Raw genomic sequence first — 19,367 nt, forward strand, 5'->3', positions numbered from 1 at the left:
AAAGGTTTTTTTTCTCCTGAAAGATGAGTTGTGGATATTTTGTTTTAGTGTAATGCCATTTATCTAAAGGAAAAATCCTGCTCTTTAGGTGGACAGGAAGTCCTCTTAGTAATATTTCTGGAAATAATCATAATGCTCCATTTGAAACTTTTATTAAGAAATCAGTTTCTGTAAAATGTCTTTTGAAGGGGCAGCTAGGTGGCACAGAGGATAGAGCACCAGCCCTGGAGTCAGAGTACCTGAGTTCAAATCCAACCTCAGACACTTAATAAAATAACGTAGCTGTGTGGTCTTGGGCAAGCAACTTAACCCCATTGCTTTGTAAAAACCAAAAAAAAAAAAAATATGTCTTTTGAAAATCCATTGGTTCATCTGGATTTATAGATAATACAAAATACTGCTTGTTCAGCTTTTTATTAGAGGGACCAGTAAATCTTTTTGAATCAAGTTTTAATTTCTACAATTCATAAAAAACAGAAGTACCAAAATTATGGTTAATTTTGATTAACTGTTAATTGTGATTAATTTTATTACAAGTTTATAGAAATATAAAGTAAACATCTAATAACAACAACAAAGAATAGATGAAAAAGGAAGAGATGATTAAATCTAAAAAGCAGACATGTAATTGAATTTTATATATTATCAAAATAATACAAAGCACATAAATACAATTTTTTTAAAAAATTGTCATATAAGTCACATAATTGAACTGATATTACTTCTGAAGCCCTATTAAGTTACAACCAAGATGATTATTCAGGTTTAACTTTTTCTTCCAGACCTTATAGTCTCTCTTGAGCAAAATCTAGAAAGCATTTAAGTGCTAATTCTGTAAAAATAATCACCATAAATTTTGTCATTATCTCAGGCAAGTAAAACATAGGAGGTTATCTTTTAGGACCTTATGGTTTTCTCCCTAAACTTCTTATCTTGAAATATCTTTCATTTTAAAGATTCTTATTTATTTTAGCCTTTATTTTTCAGCAAACCTCCATTCTGAGAGGGAATAGTTCCCCTTTGCTCGTTCCCTTTATCCACAATTCAGGCCCAATAGTTGTTTTATTTTGTTTTTCTGCAAAATCAGTTTCTACTATAGAATTGCAAAGGATTATCATCTGAGTATCTCATATTTAGAGATCATTGTTAATCTGAATACTCTCTAGCCCCAACATAGGGTTGGAGTGTAGCTCTGGGAAGGTGGGAGGATATGGGTGGGAGGGAAAGAGAATTCAGGTCTAGAAGTTCTGTTTTGATTGAGAGGTTAACAGTGAAAGCTTGTAAAACATTTATGACAACTGAAAGAAGGAAATAAAGTCGACAAACCAAAAGAGCAGAAAAATTCTTTATTAGTTTTAAATAATAATATGTGTCTTTTCTAAGGTATCCACTCTAAAAAAAAATCTTTCTTCTGCAAAAATGCATTTCACAATGGCCTATAATAGAGAGATTATGTAGAAATAAAGTAACAAAAGTAATTCATTTTGTAAAAACAAAACACAATTTTCATATTTTTCTCATTGATATATCTTATTTAGCAAAGCAAAACTAACTATAAAATATTTCATTTCCATTCAAGTCAACATATTGATACAAACTTCCCTGGTTGATTTTGCAAATACACTTTTGCTCTCAGAAAATATTTACCATAAAAAATTTGAGACCCATCAAGATAATTATGTATTTAACCTATTATTTATTCTTTCTTCTTTTTCCTTCCATTCTATTCCATTCCTTTCCTTTCTATCCCATTCCATACTTTTTCATATTTTCCAATTCTGAATTATTCTTCTAAGATAGGTTAAATAGTGAAAATATTTGTTATAATGACTCTAAGCTTATTCAGTATTTAAATCTATATACAGGTCAAGAACAAAAGAAATTTTGTTAAAATTTGTTTTAAAAACTGTCATAAAGCTAAATAAAAAGGAAATCAAACTAAACTAGCAGATTCCTTTTATCCTACAGTCTTCTTTCATATTCTATCCTGTCATCTATCTTTGTCCTTCTCTCCCTCCTTCCTACTCTACCTTCACCCTTCCCCTTTCAGTGTTCCTGTGTATTTTCTTTGTAAAGTATATATCTTTGGACAAAGTCAGTGTTGAATGTAAGGAAAGGAAATGATAATACCAATTGTGTCACAGATAGTTTTGTTCTTCAGTCTAGTACTATTGAATGATTATATTATCATTATATATTAGCATTAACAATAAAATGTACTAAGTTAAATTCAGTAAAGAATAAGAAATATTCATTTATAACTTGTTGCTGTAGGTTTTCTATGATTCCTGCCAAGGGAAATAAGAGTTGATATTCTGAATCTGTTAATGAACAACATCATAGTAGTAATTACGTAGTCGTAATTCAACAGCTGAGAATGCAGGTCTGTTTTCAACCCTGAAATTAAAAAAAAAAAATTATGGTTTAGGAACATACTTATGAGAAAAAATACTTTTATACTGCCACTTACAGTTGTATCCTGTCACTTTTATAAAAGAAATATTGATGTTTCCTAATCCTTGCTAGAATTAAACAAAAAATATTAATGGGGAACTTCCGGGGCAAAGTCAATATGATGGTGTGTAGCTAGCATGCTCCCTGATTCCTTACACAACACTCAATGAAACCTCTGCATGGACATTAAGGCTACAGATCCTATCCAAAAAAGGCAAGATCCAAAGAAATTTTCAACAGTAGACATTGTGGAGATCTTCAGTGCAAGTCTATCTCTTTGGGGGGAAGGGGGAAATAAAGTTCAACAAGTCAGCAGAGTGGGAAAGTCAGTGGGAGGTTTTTAGACCCAAGCAGTCCAGGTCCTGATAGTTTGACAACAGCATAGATTCTGGCAGCTAGATAGCAAGCCAGCAGGGAGGGTCCAACTGCAAATGAAGTCTGAACCCTGGAAACACTGGGGTAAAAGATAGAACTGAGTTAGGAACAAACCACTCACTGCATAGGCAGAGCCAGGACACAAAGGAGGAAACAAACTTCTGCACAGGCAATGCCTGGACTGCATAGGCAACATCTTGGTCAAAGACAAGCCAGGGATAAGATCCCAATCTCAGCATAAAAAGCTTAGTTCTGTACCTATACCCCAGGATTAGAGGTCAGACTATCAAGATCATCAAAAAGGCTAAAAGAGTGCTCAATATAGAAAGTTATTATGCAGATAAAGATGATAACAATGCCACCTCAGAAGAAGAAAATAGTGAAATATTATCTATGGGGAAATTTCAAAAGAGTCTGTGAATTGGACTCAAATTCAAAAGTTCATAGAAGAGCTTGAAAAAGAATTTAAAAACCAAGAGATGAAAAAGAAAAAGTAGAAAAAAAGAAATGAGAGTCATCAAGAAAATATGAAAACTTGACTAATGAAATCAACTCCTTTAAAAGTAAAAATAAGGGTGGCTAGGTGGCACAGTGGATAGAGCACTGGCCTTGGAGTCAGGAGTACCTGAGTTCAAATCCAGCCTCAGACACTTAATAATTACCTAGCTGTGTGGCCTTGGGCAAGCCACTGAACCCCATTGCCTTGCAAAAAAAAATAAAAAAGTAAAAGTAAAAATAATCAACTGGAAAAAGAATGTATCTCTTCAAAGAATAAAATTGGCCAACTGGAAAAGGAATGCCATTAAGCAAAGATTAAAATTAACCAACTGGAAAAAGAAACACAAAAGCTAACTGAAGAAAATAAAACCCTAAAAATTAGAATTGGACAAATGGAAACCAATGAATCTATGAGACTACAAGATTCCATTAAACAAAGTAAAAAGGCTGAAAAAATTGAAGAAAATATAAAGTACCTTTTAGGAAAAACAAATGAACTGGAAAAATAGATCCAGGAGAGAAAATTTATGAATTATTGGACTACTAAAAAGCCTAGATCAAAAGAAGAAGCTGGGAAACATATTTCAGGAAATTATCAGGGAAAACTGTCCAAATCTGCTAGAGCAAGAAGATAAAATAACCACTGAAAGAATACACAGATCTCCTCCAGAAAGAGATCTCAGTATTAAAAACTCCAGGGGCTATCAAAGTCAAATTCCAGAATTCTCAAATAAGAGAGGAAATACTACAAGCAGCAAAAAGAAGCAATTTAAGTATGAAGTAAACACAAACAGACTTACACAGGACTTATCAGTTTCAACACTGAAGGGCCTATTAGAAATCAAAGGATTTGGATTACAACCAAGAATTTACTACCCTGCAAAATTCAGCAGCTTTTGACAGGGGAAAAGATGAATGTTCAACAAAATAGAGGATTTCCATAATTTCCTGATAAAAAGACTAGAACTGAACAGAGAATTCAATTTCCAACTACAGGACTCAAGAGATGAATAAAAAAACAAACAAGCAAAACAAATGTTAGTCAAGAACATCAAATTGTATACTATCCTATAAGGGAAGATATGACTTGTAACTCTTGAGAATTAATTACTCTTAGGATAGTTAAAGGCTTGAATATAATTGAAGAGATTGGATTTAGAGGATATGGGTATGGTTGGCTCCTGTCTTTCCACTGAAGAGGACATCATTATGTTTGAGACAAAAAGCCTAGATGAAAAGTTGGAACGTTTACTCTAAACTGATGTCTCAGTTTCCTTTGACCTACTTTAATTCTGTTTTCTCATAAAGCTTAGCACTTTCTCTGATGAGGGTATCCTATGCTGGATTGTCCAGAGTCAATGTCTCCCAAACCTTACAATCAATTGTAAGAGAGATCTTCAGAGTGACCCAGTACTTAGAGCATTTAAATCGGAAGTGACTTTAGGGGAAGAGGGTGGGAACCTATTTAGAATAGTTGGACTTAATCCATACTTCAGTAACAAGGGTTTAAGCACCATGGTTGGGGGGTGGGGTGGGTGGGAGAGAGTATTCTTGGGGCAACACAAATGGTTCATGAATTTATTTGGCTTTGCATGATGCTTTGACTCATGAGGATTATGTAGTCTTAAAGGGTATTTGAAAAGGGGTTAAGCTATATTCAGAGTACTATGCTGGAGGATGATTGAGATCCAAATGTGAAAACAAAGCAGTCACTGCCTTTAAGGCAATGGGAAATAGAGTGGGAAATATCCTATTACACAAATATAAAGTAAAAGACTTGGTTCACATCTGAAGCACTGTGTTGAGCTCTCAGCTGAACACATTTTAGCAAGGACATTGAGAAGCTGCAGAAAATAAGATGTCAAACAAAAGTAAGAAGTTTATAAACATGAGAGAGGGAAAACATTTGTTCAATCCAGGCAAAATTTTGGTTTCAGTTTAAAACAGAAATAAGTAGTAATAATTTAGAAAATGACTAATTAACACAAAGATTTCTGTAGGAAAAGCTGTATTATTGAGTCATAGAATTACATATATTATTTTGTTTTCTTTTTTTACATCATTTTTTCTTCAACTTTTTTTTAGCATGAGTGTTTTAGGAAAACTAACAGGGGCAGTGACAACACTTTGTGTTGGGTCTTTCTGGATGATGGAGTGTATTTTAATCTCAGATAAGATAGGGGAGTAGGAAAATCCCTGATGATTTAAGGGGGTTCAATGATTGTATGGCAACGTACAAGATGGGTTTCCAACATAAAATATGTTATCCTGCACTAAATATAGTCCATCAGGTAGCCCTTGTAATATAGGAAGTGATCAATCTCTGATATATGCTGAGGTTTTTTTTAGTTTAGGAAGATTTTATTTATTTTGAGTTTTACTATTTTTCTCCTATTCTTCCTTCCCTCCCCCCCATCCCCCACAGAAAGCAGTCTGTTCGTCTTTACATTGCTTCTGTGATATACATTGATCTCAGTTGAATGTGATGAGAGAGAAATAATATCATTAAGGAAAAATTTTAAGTATAAGAGATAGCAAAATTACATAATAAGATAGCGGGATTTTTTTAAAAAATTAAAGGTAATAGTATTTGGTCTTTGTTCAAATTCCACAACTCTTTCTCTGGATACAGATGGTATTCTTCATCACAGATAGCCCAAAATTCTCCCTGATTTTTGCATTGATGAGATGAGCAAGTCCATCAAGGTTGATCATCGCCCCCATGTTGCTGTTAGGTTATACAATGTTTTTCTGCTTCTGTTCATCTCACTCATAATGCTGAGGTATTTTCGTTGTCTACTTTGCAAGAATTCAAGGGCAATGTCTGGACACAACAGATAAGGGAAGGACTAGAATTCTTTAATGATACTGAAATTTTTTTTAATCCACAATTTCATCATCTAAGGTGCTACAAAAATTATTTTAGTCTAGCTAGGATGAGCATTGTAAGTTTTTGAAAATGAAGAGATATTAGCAGCTCAAGAGTTTAAAGGAAAATATTACAGGCAGGAAGGAAAATGCATAATTATCTATTCAAGAGAATAAACCATTAGCATAACTTAATGGAACTCAACATTGTATAGATTATTACTGCTTGAAAAGTGAACATGAAATATGTTCTTTGATAAACGGACAATAGAACATTTGCTTTAGAAAGTTACCAATTTCCCTTAGGTTTCTACATAGGAATATTAGGCTTGATTCTAGGAGAAAAAAACTTCAGGATGCTGATATATTAGTATGTGCCTCTATGCGTACATTTTTTAAAGCAGGTAAGATCAATTTGATCAAAGGGATAGAATTTATATCTTTAAACTACAATAAATATGTACCTATATACATATACATTTGTTTTTTAACTAGAATTTAACTTTTTCAATTACATGTAAAGTTAGTGTTAAACATTCATTTTTGTAAGATATTTAATTTCAAATTTTTTTCCCTCTCTTTCCTCCATGTCCTTCTCAGGGTAGCAAGCAATCTGATATAGGTAATAATATATATGCTAACATGTTAAACATTTTCCTTCATTCTTGAAGAAGGCTGAAGCCAAGACAAGCAAGTAAATTGGATTTGGGTGAAAGGGTGCTGGGCTAAGTTACCAATCTCACTTTCTCCTCTGGAATCATCTGAATCCAAGTGACCAGAAATGAATTAGGAGGACTAGAGATGGCCCTGGATGTGAGGCAATCAGGGTTAAGTGATTTCCCCAAGATCACACAGCCTAGTGTCAAGTATCTGAAATCAAGCAATTTTAATGATCCTGCTTTTTTTCCTTCTTTTAATCATACTTACAGTATCAAAGTATGTAGGATTAGAAGGATTCTATGATTCAACCAGTTAGTGATAAGGCAATAGGAGTTCCAGAGAGATCAAATGACTTCCTTAAGATCACATCAAAGTCAGGTTATTTGATTCTAAACTCAGTGTTATTTCCTCTATACCATAGACAACTACTTTCTACTTAATGAATATTGATTAAAATTTTTTACATATGATATTAGCAAGGAGAGAATCAAGGGTTATGCCTTGATTGATTTTTTTTTGTTTTTTGTTTTTCAAGGCAATCTTGCCCAAGGCCACACATCTAGGTAATTATTAAGTATTTGAGGATGGATTTGAACTCAAGTACTCCTGACTCCAGGGTCGGTGCTCTATCCACTGTACCACCTAGCCGCCCCTCCTTGATTTTTTTTAACAGAATTTCAGGAATGGTTCAATATTAGAAAAATTATTAACATAAAAGACCATTTTAATAACAAGACACTCAAAAATCTCACAATTATGTCCACAGAAAAAAGTTTTAAATGAGTAATAAACAAGTCTATTAATAAAATAAACTTAACATGTTAAGCAGTATCTACCTAAAACCAAGAACTGGGATTATCTATAATGGGAATAAATTAGTACCATTCCAAAAACATCAAGGATAAAGCATGGATGCTGATTATCACAACTATTCAAGCTAGTAATTCTAGCTATATTGATGACAAGAAAAAGAAATCGAAGCAATAAGCAGAAGCAAAGGTGGAGTAAAATAGTAACTTTTTTTATTGAACCAAAAGAAGCTATTTAACAACTTCAACAAAGTTGTAAGATATAAAATAAATAAAATCTCATTTAAAACTCCAACTTTTCTTTATACTACTAAAAAAATTAATAAGGAAGATATAGAAAGAGAAATTCCATTTAAGGTAACTACAAAAAATATAGAATACTTGGGAGTCTATTTGCAAGAATACATACAGGAACTCTATGACTTCAACTAAAAACATCCTAATGATTGTAAAAATATTTATTGCTCATGTGAATATTGAGACTGCATGATAAAAATTAATTATTCAGAGCCATGCCAATCAAATTAACAAAGGAAACTTTGTAAAGTTAGAAAAAATAATCATATAATCAAGATAAAAGCTCAAGAATTTCAAGAGAAATAATTTTTTAAGGTGATAAAGAATTAGAAATACTAGATTTCAGACTATGCTATTATTGTTATATCTGATTGTGTCCAGCTCTCCATGACCCCCCTTTGGAGTTTTCTTGGCAAAGATACTGTAGTGGTTTACCATTTCCTTCTCCAAATCATTTTACAGATAGAGAAACTGAGGCAAACAGGTTTAAGTGACTTTCCCAACCTCACAAAGCTAATTGGCATTTGAGACAGTATTTGAACTTGTTTTTCCTAACTCTAGGCCTGGTTCTTTATCTGGCTGACATATAGAAAAGTTGATCAGTAGACTAGATTAGGTATGCAACATATAAAAGCAAATAATAACCTAATATTTGATAAGACAAAAATTCTAACTATTGGTCTAAAGTCATTATTTAAAAAAATATGCTCAGAAAACTGGTAGGCTATCTGGTAGAAATATATATTATATTAATAAAAACTACAAGCAAGTATATAACTTGCATATAATGGGTGATACCATACAAGGAAATTACCTTATCAGATCTTCTAAAGGGAGTTACTACTCAATACCAAATAATAGATAGAAAGGATCTCAAAAGGTAAAATGAACAATTTTAATTACATGACACTTAAGAGGTTTTGAACAAATAAGACTAATGCATCTAAAATTACAAGAAAAATGGGCAAATGAAAATTTCCTCAAATTTCTAGAGAACTAAACTAATTAAGCTTTATAATAATAATAGGAGTTATTATTTAACTGATAAGTCATGAAAGGTTATAATTTTGCAAGTTGAGAAATTCAAGCTACCAATAGTCATGTGAAAAATTTCAAAATGACTTAACAATTAGATATTCAAATTAAATGCAAATTAAATATTTTTTTGAAATTATATCTCACACCAAAAAAAAAGAAAAATGACAAATCTTTGAGTGATTGTGCATTGATGATGGAGTTACAAAATTCTGAAGTGATCCAAGAAAAGCAATGTGGATTTGTGATCCAACAATCATTAAATTATTATGTCTAAACACTAAAGAAATCAAAGAAAGGGGGAAAAGACCGATATAAATGTAAGTATTTGTAACTCCAACTTTCTTAGTAGCAAACAGGTAGAAACTGAGGAGGTAACAATTGAAGAAAAGTTGAATAAGACACGAAATATAAATTTAAAGAAACAATTTTGTAGTATAAGAAATGATGAAGAAAAAAAAGAAAATAATGAAGGGAAAACTTAAAAGTCTAAATTTAACTGATTTAGAGTGAAGTGAGCAGAACCAGGAGGACATCTTATATAAAAATAAAAATGCTATAGACAAATAACTTTAAAAGATTTAAGAATTCTGATTAAAACAATAACTAACCACAGTTCCAGAGGATGAAACATACCACCCACATCCTGATAGAAAGAGACTAAGCTTTTTGGAGAAAGAGAGCGAGACATGGAAATTTGTTTTGCTTGACTATGCTTGTAACAAAGGTTTTCTTGATTCTTATCAATGAACTGGAAAAAAAGCAAAATTTAATTTAAGACAGGCATAAATAAACTAATTACCTAATAAAAAATATGTGATGATTTTTAAGAAAGTTTTCTTACTTGAATGTTGCTCTAACACCCGTGGCAAAAAGGATAGGAGTTTGAATGTTTAGGAAGACTGACATTAGCAAATCCCACTTTTTGGAACATTCTTTTAGAGTTTTTATAATAGGTATAGTCAATGAATGGATTACTAGAACTGACTCTTACCAGGTCTCAAAAAGTATTTGTTACATTTTGACTGTGAGTATCTGTACTTCAGAAATTGATAAACACTAGAATCAGAGATTTATTTTTTGTTTTGTTCACTGCCTAGCAGGAATGGAGAAAATGTGAATAATGGAGTTTAAGCTTAAAAGTATGTTTTTTTTTTCTTTTAGGCAACTAGTTGTTAAACATTTATAAGCATATTTTTAGGTATAGCCCCCATAATCTCAAAAGAATTGGAATACAGTTGAAATGGATGCCTTCATATTGGGACAGAAATAGCAAATATGTTTTCTGATCCAGGAACCACTGGAGACTGCAAATCACAAGAAAAGAAAGTTCTTCTCTTCTTTTATTTTGAAGGATTGAGAGAGAGAGAGAGTAGATGTCTTCAAGAGGTGAGAGAGGTTAAGATATGCTCAAAGATATATTCTTTTTTTTTTTTTTTAGGTTTTGCAAGGCAGTGGAGTTAAGTGGTTTGCCTAGGTAATTATTAAGTGTCTGAGGTTAGATTTGAACTCAGGCTCCTGACTCCAGGACCAGTGTTCTATCCACTGCACCACCTAGCCGCCCCCTCAAAGACATATTCATAACCTGCAATCCAAAAGCATGTTTGTGTTTGTATGTATTAATCAATACATTTCAATAGAATTAGGGTCTCTTGTAAATGAATTTAAAAACTTTATTCTGTGAAGGCATTTATAGGCTTCATAAAATTCCAAAAGAATATTTACACAAAAAAGTTTAAACCTTTTGCTCTTAAAGGGTAGAAGTGAGGTTCGCAGAATGGCAACCACAAGGAAGAGATTCAAAGAAAGGACATAGTTGCAGTAGTGTTTTAGGGCACTGGTGCTGTTTCAGACTTTTGTCACTACCTTTCCATCCAAATAGCCTTAAATAGTAGGTTCCTCAGAGTAACCAAATGAGTTACTGAATGGCAAGAACTAACAAATGACTATTAAGGAAATGAATCCCTGTTGGGAGTAGGTCCAGGGCCTATACTTCCCAAATATAGCTCCTATTGCTGTTGCCTCCAACTGTAATGAGACACTGAAGCCATGACAAAACAGCCATGGATGTCCTTGTTTGCCAAGGTACTCTTCTCTCACCTTCTTCCTGAGTAATGTATGAATTTCAAATCTGTTTTTATCTGTTTCTTTGAAGACTTTAATATTTCTAGGAATTTAGACTCTTAAACTTGGAACTAAGCTAAAGTTATGGTAAAATAAATGTTAAACAAATTGTCTATATTTATATGATTTATGCTGAGAGGGAAGCAATGATCACATTAAGAAAGTCAGAAACAAAGAGTGTTCAAGAAACAGGCTTAATGAGACACAGTCACAAGAAAAAAAGATTCTCTTTCTAATTTGTAGTGATTTTTCCACTGATTAGGAGATCCAGTGAACAACAACAACAACAAAAAGATGATTAATATTTACTTTTAAAGCCCCTAAAATCAGAGGAAAAGGTAAATGAATTTCTTTTTTTTAAGATTTTATTTATTTTTGAGTTTTACAATTTTTCCCCTAATCTTACTTCCCCCCCCCAGAAGTCAATTTGCCAGTCTTTACATTGTTTCCATGGTATACATTGATCCAAACTGAATGTGATGAGAGAGAAATTATATCCTTAAGGAAGAAACATGAAGTATAAAAGATAGCAAGATCAGACAATAAGATATCAGGTGTTATTCCTAAATTAAAGTTGATTGTCCTTGGTCTTCATTCAAACTCCACAGTTTTTTCTCTGGGTACAGATGGTAAATGAATTTCAATCTGTGACACAAATGAGTCTACAATGTTTTCTGAGTTAGGTATTTGTAATGAGAAGTGAAAGTTCTAAATAAATACAACTTTCTCTTCCCACTCTGGAAAATTTACAGAAATCTTTCTCCTAAGTGATATATTGAGAGCAAAAACTAAGGGAAAAGTGAAGCCTACAAGTGAGTTTAAAGGGTGGAGCTGTGAAGGACATCTACCCATACAGGGGTAGAGGATTCTATAGGAGGTACTAGTTATGCTCTACTATTCAAACACACAACTCCTATTACAGCTATTTATAAACCATCTCAGGATGTCTTTTTTCAATTTTTGAAAAATTTTATTTATTTAAGGCATTTGAGGTTAAGTGACTTGCCCAAGGCCAAACAGCTAGGCAATTATTAAGTGTCTGAGGCCAGATTTGAACTCAGGTCCTCCTGACTCCAGGGCCAGTACTCTATCTACTATGCCACCTAGCTGCCCCTTTTTTCAATTTTTAAAAAACTTTTTTTCCTCTGGTTTAAAGTTTAAAATTTACTTTCTTGGTTCTTACTTATTTTGAGCAGGATTTTCCAGAATTACTACTACTATTGGAGAATAATTATAATATGAAATTTTAATTTTGAATTTACTACATGTTCATTTCATGCCCTTATATTATTTCATTTTCCCTTTGATGCACTGAAATGAAAGATGAATTTAACTCATCAATGTTACTATTCTAATAAAGAATTGCCTGTTAAATTTTATTATTTTAACTTTTTAATTGTTGAATTTTATAATTTTGGCTAAGTTCCTTTAAAAATATACTATTACTATCTATTTTTTGCTCACTGAATTTGTCAGGTTGATTTTTATTATTAAAACTTTCTATTATTTGGTTTTTCTCATTTTGCATTTTTTAAAATTTCTAGTATCTTTGTTTAGTTGCCTCTATTGTGTCCACTCTATTGCACACTTCTCTTTCATTTACTTATCTATTCTTCTAACTATGATAAATTCACATTAAGCTATCAGGGTACCTTTTGTTGTCACTATTGATAATTTGTATATTTGCTTACTATGTAATAATAATGATAATATTTGTCCTTCATTCTCAAAGAAGACCCCAACAACAGGAAGGGGATGCCATGACAAGCACATGAATAGGGTTTGAGTGAGGGGGTGCTGTGCTAAGTCTCCCTTTCTCCTCCAGAGCCATCTGGATCCAATGGCCTGATATGAATCAGGTCAACTGAAGATGGTCCTGAATGTAAGGCAATCAGGGTTTTGTGTCTTGCCCAAGGTCACACAGTTAATAAGTGTCTGAGGTTGGATTCGAAAACCTACTTACTCAGGGCAGCTAGGCAATGTAGTGGATAGAGCACTGTCCTTGGATTCAGGAAGATGAGAGTTCAAATCTGGTCTCAGACATTTGCCACTTACTAGCTGTGTAACCCTGGGAAAGTCACTCTCTGACTGCCTTGCATTCAGGGTCATCACCAGTTGCCCTGATATATATCTGGAGCCAGATGGCTCTGGAGGAGAAAGGGAGACTTAGCACAGCACCCCCTCACTCAAATACAATTCACATGCTTGTCATGGCATCACCTCCCTGAAGTTGTGGTCTTCTTTGAAAATGAAGGACAGGGGGCAGTTAGGTGGTGCAGTGGATAGATCACTGGCCTTGGAGTCAGGAGTACCTGAGTTAAAATCTGGCCTCAGACACTTAATAACTACCTAGCCGTGTGGCCTTAGGCAAGCCACTTAATCCCATTGCCTTACAAAAACTAAAAAAAAATAATAATTAAGGACAAACAATTTTTCTATTTGCTTACTGTGACCATTTGTCAATAGCTTATCATCACTGATATTCATTCATTTTCATATTTTGATTGTCATTGTGGAGCAATTCTAGAATATAGTGCTGTAAATGAAAAAAAAAGCTGGGTCCTTTACATCAAAGAAAGATAACTAAACTGTGTCTAAGGCATGAGACATATGGAAAATCAATGCAGGGGTTCAATTTCTTGCATTTGACAAGTAGTAATAAATAGCAAGACCAAGATAGGAAGTTTCTGTTTTGTTTTATTTGTTTTTCTAACTTTTCCAATTACTTTTATAATTTTTTAAAATAATAATGTAAAACTATTTTCATTCCCAATGCTTTCCTTTCCACAATATGCCCTATCCTTAAGAAGGCAAACAACTCTATTTTTGATTATACATAATGAGATCATGTAAACCCTATTTCTAGATTAGTCATGTTGTAAAGAAAAAAGCACACAAAATGAAATACTAATGAAGATAGCAAAACATGATTCAATCTATATGCAGAGTTCATCAATTCTCTCTCTGGAAGTGGATAGAATTTTTCATCATGGGATCTTTGGAATTATCTTGGCTCGTTGTATTGATCTGAATAGCTGCATAGTTTTTTCATAGCTGATCATTCTCACTTTACTGTGCATAATGTTTTTGTGGTTCTGCTCATTTCACTTTGTAGGAATAAATCTTCCTAGGTTTTCTAAAATATTCCTGCTCATCTTTCTTATAGCACAAGAGCATTCCACCACAACTTAGTCAACCATTTCCCAATTAATGGGCATTCCCTCAATTTCCAATACTTTTCCACTCTATTGTACATTCTATTGCATTTACTTATTTATTCTGCTATAAATATTTTTGAACAAAAGGGTCCTTTCCTTTTTCCTTTTGTTTCTTTGTGATATAGACCTACCAGTGGTATTACTGGGTCAAAGGAATAAGTTTTACAGCCCTTTGGGTATAGATTTAAATTGTTCTCTAGAATGATTGAACTAGTTCAGAACTCCAACAGAACATTAGTGTCCCAATTTTTCCTCATCTGCTCCAGCATTTGTCATTTTCTTTTTCTGTCATGTTGACCAATGGATCAGTTGTGAGATCATATTTCAGTTATTTTAATTTGTATTTCTCTGATCACTACAGCATTTCTTCACATGAATACTGATGGCTTTGATTTTGTCTTCTGAAAAGTGAACAATTATTACCTGGTGAATAGGTTGATTTTTTAAAAAAAAACATATCTGGTTCAGTTCCCTATTTATTGAGAAATGAGGCTGCCCCTCCACAAGTTTCTTGTTTTCTAATTTTGCCTACATTAGGTTTGTTTGTGCAAATACTTTTTCATGTAATCAAAATTATATCTTAATTTCTATAATCACCTCTATCTCTTAGTGACCATAACTCTTTCCTTACTTAATAGATCTGACAGGCACATTTTTCCAAGCTCCCCTAGTTTACTTATGATATTACCCTTTATTTTTTATTTTTTTTAGGTTTTTGCAAGACAAACGGGGTTAAGTGGCTTGCCCAAGGCCACACGGCTAGGTAATTATTAAGTGTCTGAGTCTGGATTGAACTCAGGTACTCCTGACTCCAGGGCTGGTGCTCTTATCCACTGTGCCACCTAGCCACCTGATATTACCCTTTATATTTAAACTATCTATTTTGATCTGTGGGAATGTTGGTCTATACCTAGTTTCTACAAACTGACTTTGTATTTTCCCAGGATTTTTGTAAAAATTTGCATCTTTGGAGTACAAAAGTTTGAACTTTAGTCCAAAATTAGAATGGTCATTTATTACCATATATTCCATACCAAATTTATTCCACTAATCAACACTCTATTTCTTCACTGTATTAAACTGATTTGATGATAACTACTTTGAAATATGACTTGATATCTGGAACTGCTAGATTACCTTCCTTTACAACTTTTTATTGATTCTATTAATATTCTTCATGTTTCATTCTTCCAAATGAATTCTGTTTACTATTTTTGCTAGCTCTATAAAACATTTTTTGGTAGTTTCATTGGTATGGTACTGAATAAGTATAATAATTTGGGTAAAAGTTTCATTTTTATCATATTGCTTAGCCTATGCATGGGCAATATTACTCCAATTATTTATATCTGCCTTTATTTGTGTGACAAGTGATTTATAACTGTGTTCATATAATTCCTGAGTTTGTCTTGGCAAGTAGACTCCAATGTTGGAATAGACTTGGAGTAGACTCCAATATTGTCTTCCAGTATTTTGATTAAAATTTCTTTTTTCTTCCTCTTCCTGCTCAGTTTGGTTAGTATTATATTGAAATGCTGATGATTTATGTGAATTTATTTTATTTCCTATGATTATGCTAAAGACGTGAATTGCTTATCTAGTTTTTAAATTTATTAAATTTATACTATTGTTATTTGCAAAGAGTGACAGATTTTTTTCCTCATTGTTTATTTTTGTCCTTCAATTTCTTTTTCTTGACTCATTGTCAACCTTAACATTACTAGAACAATACTGAAAAATACTGGTGAAAATGAAAATCCCTGAGGGTGGCTAGGTGGCACAGTGGATAGAGCAACCAGCCCTGGAGTCAGGAGTACCTGAGTTGAAATCCAGCCTCAGACACTTAATAATTACCTAGCCGTGTGGCCTTGGGCAAGCCACTTACCCCATTGCCTTACCAAAAAAAAAACCTAATTAAAAAAAAAGGAAAATGAAAATCCTTATTTCATTCCTGACCTTAATGGAAAGGCTACAAGTATACCCCCATTACAGATAATATTTGCTCTTTGTTTTAGATACATACTATTTATAACTTTTTTTTTTAGCTTGCAAGGCCATGGGCTTTATTGCCCAAGGTTACACAGCTGGGTAACTACTAAGTGTCACAGGAAGACCCAGGTCCTCGTGACTCCAGGGGCCAGTGCTCTATCCATTGCACCACCTGGCTGCCTCTACTTATAATTTAAAAAGACTCCATTCATTCCTATGCTTTCTAGTGTTGGAGTAGGAATGAATGTTGTATTTCATTAAAGGCCTTTACCTCTATTGATGTAATCATATGATATAATCGAATGACTTTTCTTGTTATTCTTATTGATATGGTCAATTATACTGATTGTTTTTCTTATACTGAAACACACTTATATTCCTAGTATAAATCACATCTAATATTGTATGATCTTTGAAATATATTGTAATCTCTCTGTGCTTATATTTTATTTAAAACTTTTGCATTGATATTCATTTTTTTCTGCAGGGAAATGGGGGTTAAGTGACTTGCCCAAAGTCACACAGCTAGGCAATTATTAAGTGTCTGAGGTCGGATTTGAACTCAGGTACTCCTGACTCCAGAGCTGGCATCACCTAGCCATCCCTGTATTGATATTCATTAAGAAAATTGGTCTATTTTTTTCTCCCTTTATCTATCAAAACATGTTTTGTGTAATAAAATGAATTTGGCATTACTCCTTTTTCTACTTTTTTTCAGATAGTTTATAGAATACTGAATTTAATTATTCCTTAAATGTTTGTATACACTTGAAATGTATTGGGTCCTGAGGAGTTTTTCTTAGGGATATCACTGATGGCCAATTTAATCTCTTTCCCTCAGATAGGATTATTTAAGTTTCTATTTCCACTTTTGTTAATCTTGGCAGTTTATATTTCTGTAGACATTTACATATTTGACTTTGTCAGCTTTACAGTAAATAATTGGTTAAAATAACTCTTTATATTGTTTTAATTTCACCATCATTCGTACATTCAACCATTTCATTGCTGATATTAGTAATTTGGTTTCTTTTTTAAAAAATCAAATAAACCAATGGTTTTTCTATTTTATTGTTTTTCCCATAAAACCAGTTGCTAGTTTAATTTATTAGTATAAGAAAATAGTAATAAATAAGGTTTTTTAATTTGTTCTTTGTTAAGTTTTATTTTCAGTTGCATGCCAATTCATTCATATACTCTTTCTTTATCAACATAGGAACTTTTGAAAAAAAAGGATCCTTGCTTTCACTATAAAGATCTTTTTATCAGTAGAGGTCTGAGCTGAGGGTGTAGCTGAAAGAGTTGTCAGGCATCTGACAGAGACAAAATGAATTGTTTGATGGACAGTCATAGAGGCCATTAAGGTATTAAGTCCCTGGGCACTAAGGCAAAGAAACTCTGAATTTATATATCAGGAATGTCTATAAAAATTCAAGTGGTTCTATTATCCTGGACTAATGACTGACAATATTTACTGAATTTGGCCATATAATTCAATGGAAAGAAAAAATGATATTAAATTTGTATTGCAGATGGACAGTCACTTGAAACTTGAAAGTTGCCGACATGAAAATTTTATCCAAGTGACCAAACGACCCTTATTACTAATGAGCTACTATCAAGGGAAAAAGACAAAACAAAACAGAATCCTAGAACTACTTTCTATTATAATTATGGAGAAGAAGATCACATGCAGATTGTATGAAATATAAAGGATCCAAAATAAATGATCCATAGGACTAGAATTGGGAAAACAGGCCCAGAGAAAGAGGTTTCTCCAGACCATGAAAGCTGTAATCATGACTTTATCATTAATTTTTTATGAATTTGTTCCACCTAGACTCATAGTATTAGAAGTGACAGTGAAGACTGAGAATGTGTGCTCCATTGCTATCTTGGATCATGGTATCACATGCATTCTATGAAGGACATCTAAGAAAAATATCTTTATAAACTTTGAGCTTGGGCTTGCAGGATTTAGTAATAAAAATTACACAAATCTGCAATACAAAGCAAAGTAATCTTGAAACTTTCCAAAAAAGTTACTGGTGTCAACTGGGCTCTGGTTTCAATATTACCAAATTTATCAGATCAGTGGAGCAATAATTAGAACCAGTTCCAGTGTATAAGAGAAAATTGTGAAAATATTGCAAACATTAAGCTAGTACTCTGGCCATCTATGCTGTCTGTTGCAGAGTTTTAAAGGAAAAGTGAAACAATTGATAACATTTTGAACATGAAAAAAATGCTATTTCCCCTATTCTTTGGATTTGAGACCTTTGAAATTAATCATTCAGCAACTCCAAAATTGTTTTCAAAAGCCTTTGATCTTTATATCTCTCAGAGAATTAAGAACTTGAGATTATAGGAAATTTTGAGAGGTCCCTTAAGAGAAAAGTCAAGAAATGACATAGAGAAACTTGTTTCCCACATTTACTACTGCTAACTATATTTCCCTCTATCCTGTTCTCCCCACCCCCATTTATTCTACTGTCTCTCTTCTTTCAACCTGTCCCTCCTCAGGGCTATAAAACCATGCCTATCCTTTGGCCTAGCAGTACCACTGCTAGGACTATATTCCAGATGTGATGAAATATGGGAAGAAAAGAACTTATATGTATAAAGATATTTATCTAGTTCTTTTCTGGTGGCAGACATCTAGAGACTGAGGGGATGCCCATTGATTGGAAAATTGCTGAACATTTTATTTATTATGTGATTGAGATGAAAAGCTATTCTGTTATGGGAAATGATGAACAGGCATGCTCTCAGTTAAAAAAAACTTACATGAGCAGGAAAAAAAGAAGTAACATAATCCTCAGTAATATCAATGTAAATATAGCTATGAAATCCAAAATACTTAGTTTCATAGTTTTGGAAATTGCTCACTGTAAAAATGATATAAACTGACAACTTGACATTTCAAAAAATTGCATGTTCACTGACAGGATGAGTGATAAATCCAAGTCACAAAATTGGTATGTTAACAGTAGAAAAGACCCAAGTTTTCCTGAGTGTAAGTTCAATCTTCTATTTGTTA

The 19,367-nt window shown here is 32.9% G+C and overlaps 1 protein-coding gene across 4 annotated transcripts in view; it reads right to left on the reverse strand.

Moving 5' to 3' along the window:
• Nucleotides 1-614: 614 nt before the first annotated feature.
• The window catches only part of SYK (spleen associated tyrosine kinase), a 156,132-nt gene continuing 137,379 nt past the window's right edge, over nt 615-19,367 (reverse strand). The window contains exon 13 of one of the 4 annotated variants that reach the window (XM_074203878.1): nt 615-2,397. In XM_074203878.1, the coding sequence (XP_074059979.1) occupies nt 2,325-2,397 (73 nt within the window). In that variant the 3' untranslated portion in view covers nt 615-2,324. The remainder of the gene's footprint in view (nt 2,398-19,367) is intronic. The other 3 variants (XM_074203877.1, XM_074203876.1, XM_074203875.1) reach the window with 3 other exon arrangements.

Source organism: Macrotis lagotis, chromosome X, assembly GCF_037893015.1.
Source record: "Macrotis lagotis isolate mMagLag1 chromosome X, bilby.v1.9.chrom.fasta, whole genome shotgun sequence".
Taxonomy (NCBI): domain Eukaryota; kingdom Metazoa; phylum Chordata; class Mammalia; order Peramelemorphia; family Peramelidae; genus Macrotis; species Macrotis lagotis.